Below are 8,353 nucleotides of genomic sequence, written 5' to 3'. Positions count from 1 at the left end.
CCCAGACCTTTCGTACTTGACGACGCTGAAGTTGGCATCCGATTCGCAGCATTCGATTCGGCTTGAAAACCACTTAGTATCTTCAAATCGGTCCTGATTGAAAACCACTGCACCTAGACTCTTCAAATCGGGACTACATTATCACAGTGAGGCTATACATTATGTAAAACATAGTTTCAGATTTGTGAAACCTTTACCCTATTTGTGAAAATGCAATACAGGCTTATTTGAATGCTTTTTAGGGGTCCAGACCGCATTGCATTTTCACAAATAGGTTAAAGGTTTCACAAATCTGAAACTATGTTTTACATAATGTATAGCCTCATTGTGATAATTTAGTCCAGATTTGAAGAGTCTAGGTGTAGTGGTTTTTAATCAGGATCAGTTCTAATGCGGTCTGGACCCCTAAAAAGCATTAAAATGTGCCTTTATTGCATTTTCACAAATAGGGTAAAGGTTTCACAAATCTGAAACTATGTTTTACATAATGTATAGCCTCACTGTGATAATTTAGTCTAGATTTGAAGAGTCTAGGCGTAGTGGTTTTCAATCAGGACCAGTTCTAATGCAGTCTGGACCCCTAAAAAGCATTAAAATTAGCCTGTATTGCATTTTCACAAATAGAAAAAAGGTTTCACAAATCTGTAACTATGTTTATTATAATGTATAGCCTCACTGTGATAATCTAGTCCAGATTTGAAGAGTCTAGGTGTAGTGGTTTTCAATCAGGACCGATTTAAAGTGGACCAGCTGCTGAATCGGATGCTGCGAATCGGATGCCAACTTCAGCGTCGTCCAAACTTGCTCAAGAATCCTGTTAATCCATGCAGAGTAGGACAACATTATCATTGATTGATACAGGAAAAATCTATTGGAAACCAAAGTTGGTCAACATGGTCAACTTTATTTCTTCTGGGTACCACCATTCCAAATCACAGTAATATTTATTTACAGTAAAAGTGTGAACACACTTGGAACTTTGGAATGCATACCAACAAAAGAAACACACATGATAGAAAAAAAACTGAAATTAACAAAAAAATAATAATAATTGTAAAAGGAATGAACTGCAGGTGCATGTAGTCAATGCAAGGTTTCAATGTCAGTCAACCACATTGAATACTTTCCATTGTGTTATATTAAATCCAAAGCTAGACAACAGAAGGGATTCTGGGATATCCTAATCGACCTCCTCCATCCTGGATGTGTCTTCGTCTCCTTCCAGAGGAGGCATGTCTTCCACGGGGGCGGACGTTGGCTCGTCCGTGGTCAGGTCGTCCTCGTCGATGCCTGAGAGGAAGAGGGACACATGTCAACAAACGGGGGCCATGTTGGACCAAAGTTACAGACTATGCAATGACACCTCATCGTAGGACAAACACAGTTCTCACTCATAAAACTAAACACAGTCTGTTTATGAACCAGGGCGAAGGCCGTAGACTAAAGTAGTGAAGATATCACACTCGGACAATGGATGAGGTGCCGTGCTGCACACGAGCAGTAGAGCTATAATTAGTGGCCCTTTTTGTGCTAGGCTTCCGCCTGTGTGTAAAGGGTCTATTGTCCCTGGGCTGGTGGCCCAGGTACTTACCAAGGCCCAACTTGATCATCCTGTATATGCGGTTGGAGTGGGTCTGGGGGTCATCAAGGGTGAACCCGGAGGACAGCAGCGCCGTCTCAAACAGGAGGATCACCAGGTCCTTCACAGACTTGTCGTTCTTGTCCACCTCCGCCTTCTGCCTCAGCGTTTCCACGATGGAGTGGTCCGGGTTGATCTCCAGGTGCTTCTTAGCCGCCATGTAGCCCATGGTGGAGCTGTCTCGGAGAGCCTGAGCCTTCATGATCCGCTCCATGTTGGCGGTCCAGCCATACGTGCTGGTGACGATGCAGCAAGGGGAGGAGACCAGGCGGTTGGAGACGGTGACCTGGGACAAGATAAGGATTCAGGCAGTTAAAGACAGAGAATAAACAAGTTGAGTAATTACTGACACATAGAGGCATGTTCCAGTGTGTTCCTTAAAGTGCCAGTGAACCCAAAGGCCTGTTCTCTTGGTTTTTAAACACCCATGACATTGAACATAGTAATCTGTGCCATTTTTACTAAAACATTACCTTGATTTAGAAAGAACAAGCTCCTATTCCTGTGTGGCCAGTCTGGCCAATCTGTTTGTGACCGGTCCATGCCGCACACACACTGTGTGTGGTTGTGTGGTGCGTTATCTGGGCAGCGCTTAACATTCCTGACTGCCTCCCAGAGAGGGTAACCATCGCTCATCATAAACAAGGAGTACTAGCTAGGAAAAAAATAATTCCAGGGATCGTAACCATGGGGATAACACCTCCCCCTCCCCCTCAAATTGCATTTATATTCAAACCTCAAATGGTTTGACATTGAGCTGTATCAGGGTTAGGCTGTATTAGGGTTGACTTGCACTCCCAGCCTAGTTGGTGACTTGTCGGTAGACCCGTTTCTCCCTCTCACCTTTTCCACCTTCTTCTCCAAGATGTCCTTCATGATTTTGCACAGGTTCTCAAACTGAGACTTCTTCTCCTCCCCCCTCTTCTTCTCGTCGTCGTCCTCGGGCAGCTCCAGGCCCTCCTTGGTGACCGACACCAGGTTCTTGCCGTCGTACTCCTTCAGCTGCTGGACGCAGTACTCATCAATGGGCTCGATCATGTAGATGACCTCCAGACCGGCCTTGCGGAGGCGCTCTACAAAGGCCGAGTTGGCCACCTGCTCTTTGGTCTCACCTGAAACACAGGTACTTTTGTCAGATCTTTGGGTAAATGTAAGACCTTTCTTATGGCCAACCTGTATTCTTACATTCCAGGATATTTATAAAAGGACACCAAAAACGTGCCTCTTCATGAAGTCGGCACAAAAGCACAAAGGAAATAGGTTTCATTATCACTTTCCATGAGAAACAAGCAGAACATGGTCACTGAACATCTTCCTGTGACTGAAGATGGTTGTGTTGTGTGAACCAGCATACACACCAGTGATGTAGTAGATGTGTTTCTGGGAGTCCTTCATGCGGGTCACATAGTCCTTCAGGGACACCAGCTCGTCTCCAGAAGCAGAGGTGTGGTACCGCAGCAGGTCCGACAGCTTCTTCCTGTTCTGAGAGTCCTCGTGGATGCCCAGCTGAAAAGGATGTCCATGGATTAGAATCATTGGCAAGGTAGGTGCTTTTTATATTCCAGCTTTAGAGGCCAGGGCCCTCATTTATTAGAGTTGGTAGAAGAGGTTCTAAATTCTATCGTGCGCATAACATCTGGGTTGTACATACGCACAAAAAGTGTGACAAAAGTTGGCATTAATCTAGTGTTCTGATGCTGGGCATACATTAAAAAAAACAAATCTCCTTATATGTAAGCCCCTAAATAACCATATATGGTCAATAAACGTCCAGCAAAAACATGAAGGATATACATTTATCACAGAGTGAAATATAAATTCTTGAGACAGAGGTGTAATCAACCCTTCTCGGTACACTTTAAACTAGAGTAAGCTTTCTAAACTAAACTTTCTAAGACTGTGGCATGAGAGCAAATGTGGTTGGCAGTAAAATGTCTACCTCTACCTCTCCCCTTTACTCTCCCCTTTAAAATTGTACACATGGTTTACGAAAAAAAAATCAGAACGGAAAACTTGATTATTGAGAGCCCAGGTTTCTGTTAACAACACTGATGTCAGTCCACAAACAAGACAGAAGATGGCAGTAAGGAGCTTTCAAATCGTCTCAAGCAGCTTAAGCTGTTAATAGGGAAAGAGGATCAGCCAGGTGGTAAGGGTTAGGTCACAGGGACAGACGTAGTGTTTAGAGACGGTAGCTGGTCTTCTTCATCCAACACAAAATATCCAAGTAACAAATAAGACCACGATGATCGAGGATTTGATCAATACAAATTCAAGAGGGCCACAACATTGCCCACTGATAATCTGAAGTCCCCCACCTTGAGGTTCTTGGAGAACTGCTCGTAGCATTTCTTATAGTTCTCCTTGTCCTCTGCCAGCTCAATGAAGAGCTCTAGGCACTTCTTCACCAGGTTCTTGCGGATGACCTTCAGGATCTTGCTCTGCTGTAGCATCTCTCGGGAGATGTTCAGGGGGAGGTCCTCAGAGTCCACCACGCCTCTGATGAAGTCTAAAAACAGAAGAGACAATTTGTCCTTAGTCTGGCCCTATCGAAGTAGCAACTCAACGACACGGTTGGAACAACGGTTCAATATTTCACACAAGGCTGCCAAACCGGTGGTCCGAACTCTCATGAATCGGTGGACAGAGTTGTCCTCACAACTTACTCAGATACTCAGGGATGAGCTCGTCACAGTTGTCCATGATGAAGACCCTGCGCACGTACAGCTTGATGTTGTTCTTCTTCTTCTTGTTCTCAAAGAGGTCGAAGGGCGCGCGGCGCGGAACGAAGATTAGCGCGCGGAACTCCAGCTGACCCTCCACCGAGAAGTGCTGTGGAATGGAAGCACAGCGGGTGTGAGTGGCGCCCATTGCTTCTCCCCTTCAGGAAATACCCTTCCCAGTTTAAACGTCTAAGAATGTATGTCAACTATGGTGCAAACTCAGTTTGGACTATCAATAATGACAGAAATCAAGCTCTTTAATAATAATAATAATAAGAAGAAAATAATAATTGATTGAATTTATATAGCGCTTTCCTAGACACTCAAAGACGCTTTACAGTGAAAAGGGGTACCTCACTCACCATCATCACTTTTACCTTTTCACAGTCATTTTGCATTCATAGTTAAGAAATATATCGCGATATATATATAGATTATCGCAGAATCGCAATATCGCGATTTCATCAGTATCGTGGGCCGTGTATCGCATGTAGTATTGTGAGGGACCCCGTGATTCCCGCCCCTAATGTTAACCCTTGGCTGAGACCACCGCCCCCGTACCTTGACGGCCAGGTGGTCTTCCCAGTCGTTGGTGAGACTCTTGTAGAACTCCCCATACTCCTCGTTGGTGATGTCGTCGGGGTTACGGGTCCAAAGGGGCTTGGTCTTGTTCAGCTCCTCGTGGTCGATGTACTTCTCCTTGATCTTCTTCTTCTTCTTCTTGTCCGAGCACTTGTCGCCGTGGTCGTGGTCGTCGTGCTCGTCGTCCGAGCCCACGTCTTCGATCTCGGGCTTGTCCTCGTCTTTGTCCGCGTCGTCCTCGCCGTGCTCCTCCTTGCTCTTCTCCCCGTCCTCGCCTTCGGCCTCGTCGTCGCTCACCTCCTTATCACGCTCCTTCTCCATCTTAGATGAGCACACACACAGTCCATTAGTGAGATATCACCATACAAACCACCGTGTTGTTAAGACAAGGACCTATGAAAATGAATGAATTTCATTTTCATGAAAAATAATGAAAGAATACATCAATCAGAAATGTATAGATTCATTCATTATTTGACACGAAAATTAAAGATTGAAAGGTTTTCATTGATTGATTTATTTTGAAGCCATCTTAATGCTCTAATTCAAGGCAGCTCATGTCACAGGTGCCTGTTGTTCTTACAAAGAGCGTGATGGGGTAACCGATGAACTGCGAGTGCTTCTTCACGATCTCCTTAATGCGTTTTTCCTCGATGTACTCGATCTGGTCGTCCTTCAGGTGAAGGATCACCTTGGTGCCACGCCCGATGGATTCAGCTGCTCAGAGAACATACAAAAAACGAAAAACATAAAATCTTGAAAAACTGAGATCCCAGATGGATATCGGTCATTCTCCAGTTACGGAGGCCAACTCGGATTGGGAGAACCGTGAGAGCGTTCACTTACCGTTATCCACCTTCACCGTGAAGGAACCGCCGGCGGAGGACTCCCAGATGTACTGCTCGTCGTCAATGTGCTTGGTGATAACGGTCACCCTCTCCGCTACCAGGTAGGCTGAGTAGAAACCCACGCCGAACTGTCCGATCATGGAGATGTCGGCTCCCGCCTGCAGGGCCTCCATGAAGGCCTTGGTGCCAGACTTGGCGATGGTTCCCAGGTTGTTGATCAGGTCGGCCTTGGTCATGCCGATGCCGGTGTCGATCAGGGTGAGCGTGCGCTCCGGGATGTTGGGAATGATTTCGATCTTGAGGTCCTTGCCCGAGTCCAACTTGGCGGGGTCGGTGAGACTCTCGTAACGGATTTTGTCTAACGCCTGTAAGGAAGACATGGTTTCATGGGTTACATGAAGTGATTAAGGTTTTAATGAAGTGATTAACGGTTTCATGATCACAGTTTTAGTTATGCTACAAATTTTGAAGCAGTGTTTATCCTCATTATACTTCATCTTAAAATCTTAGGCGACATGGAAATGGAATTGACTGCACAAACATAGGGAAATATAACACATTAGGCCAAAGATTAATGGAATTATATCTGTGGTATGTGGTGAATTGTGTAATGTACGGTACTGTACATTGATTTATTGTGGATTATTATGTTCCCTTTGTGAATAACAAAGATTTAAAAAAAAAGTATAACATCACAGAAACTTGGATGATTATCTTCTCCAAGCGACTCACATCGGAGGAGTTGGAGATGAGCTCTCTAAGGAAGATCTCTTTGTTGGAGTAGAAGGTGTTGATGATCAGAGACATAAGCTGAGCGATCTCAGCCTGGAAGGCAAAGGTCTCAGCCTCTTCCTCCATGGGTTGATCGTGTGCTTCAGGCATCTAGACAGAGGCAGCAAGGAAATGTCAAGACTGACGCGAATGGCATTCATTGTACGAAAATACCTTTTATCTTAGTTTATTTCTAACCAGTCTGCACATATTTGAGGCAATAATGGAACTGGCTGTTTCTAACTTCATGGTAAACAATATTGACATGGTTTCTTGTCTTTGTTTTAGAGATAAGTATAGAATGCCTTTATTTATACAAGAAACGCAATGCAAAGATGCAAATGTACCGTCGACATTAACTGAAATTAGTTTATAAAAAACGCTGTGCAACTTGCCGATACTGTTAATGTTCATTAACACAATTTAAATTGGTGAACATGGAAAATTGAATAGAAATGTAATTGGAGTCAGCTGAATAATAATTATACCATTGATTGAGTTGGGTCCGTTCATAGCTTGGGAAAAAGGATAATTGAAAAAATGTAATGATCATTTAACGAGGTATAAACTGATGACATCGAGTTGATGCTGGCCTGGTGGTTAACCGAGCGTGTCCTACTAACGCCACACTTTCTGTACATAAACCATCCTTAAATCAGGTCAGGACAAGAAAGGTCTGCTTCTGCCTTAGAATTATATAAGCAAGCTTGCCATTACTTTTTACTGAACATCACATGACAACCTTTGGATGAACCTTGCAGACCAACGGCTAAATGTTTCGCGGTGAGGAGCCGTTGCCAAGTGCCGCCCCTCTATCGGTTCAGGAGGGAACAACAAGGTTCTAGAAACTACCAGACGGATCCCGTCTGGCCGCTTCAGCTCCTATGAGGAAAGCTCCTCCTCGTTACCATGGTTTTAATTCACGGTCCTTTCCACGCGTTAAGCATGGACGCATCATCCTATTTCACCATCCCAGGCCTCTAATCTAAATAGCGATTTAAAACAGAGGGATTATTATGTGTGTAATATCCGTCTCTGTGGATGGTCGATGTGAGATGCTGCTGCACCCCGGGGAGAAGCAGCAGATCACACCGGTCTCCTCAGACACTAATACCTCGATTATGCTCCACAATAAAAGTAATCAAAAAGTTTTTCCACTGGCCCAAATAAATAGGCATGTTGAGCAGGAATAAAATAATAATAGCACAAAACAATACAACCCCGTTATACTAGTTTGAAACATCCAACTACTATAATAATCATTAATGCAGGATTAATATTATAATGCAGGACTTTTTTTTTAGGAGATAGTATTTGACGATATATAGGTCTAGTGAATGATCCGCAGCGTGTTATATTTTATACATTCAATTTTACCAACGAATGTAACGTTATAGCAGCAATTGCACCGCAAATGTTTTCCTAACAGTTGAGTAGCCTATATTAAAAAATAATGCACCAATTTAAAGTAGCCTACTTGCCCCTCCAGCATCCTAGCGATATATGGTTTCTTATATCGAGCCTTAATTTATTTACCTTGAGTTTCTGTCTAAGGAAGATCCCGCCGGGAAGTGCAGACTCCTGTGTGTAATCTCAGCCAAGCCGGATGAAGTCACCAGAATAACGCTGGGCTCACTTTATATCGAAGCCTTCAAACCTTCGAGAACGGTCTAGTCTCGAATGTTCCCTGCCGTGCCGCGGATAGGCTAGTCGGACTGTCAATCAGGTTTTGTCGCTCCGTAGGCGGGCTCTGGAGAGAGGTGACTGCTCCGCAAAGACCACCGAGGTTG

General features: G+C 44.3%; 1 protein-coding gene across 1 annotated transcript; it reads right to left on the bottom strand.

Moving 5' to 3' along the window:
• Positions 1-883: 883 nt before the first annotated feature.
• On the bottom strand, positions 884-8,282 carry hsp90aa1.2 (heat shock protein 90, alpha (cytosolic), class A member 1, tandem duplicate 2). Its single transcript, XM_030344645.1, has 11 exons — positions 8,100-8,282; positions 6,525-6,674; positions 5,791-6,157; positions 5,528-5,661; positions 4,924-5,265; positions 4,306-4,471; positions 3,958-4,148; positions 2,998-3,145; positions 2,483-2,751; positions 1,592-1,925; positions 884-1,290 (listed from the first exon to the last, which is right to left on the bottom strand). Exons 2-11 carry the CDS (start codon positions 6,672-6,674, stop codon positions 1,181-1,183), a joined length of 2,211 nt encoding a protein of 736 aa, XP_030200505.1. The 5' UTR covers positions 8,100-8,282; the 3' UTR covers positions 884-1,180.
• Positions 8,283-8,353: the final 71 nt, after the last annotated feature.

This window comes from Gadus morhua, chromosome 21 (genome assembly GCF_902167405.1).
Source record: "Gadus morhua chromosome 21, gadMor3.0, whole genome shotgun sequence".
In the NCBI taxonomy this organism is placed as follows: domain Eukaryota; kingdom Metazoa; phylum Chordata; class Actinopteri; order Gadiformes; family Gadidae; genus Gadus; species Gadus morhua.
Note: the sequence above shows the minus strand (reverse complement) of the source record. Positions and strands in the feature narration are given on the sequence as shown.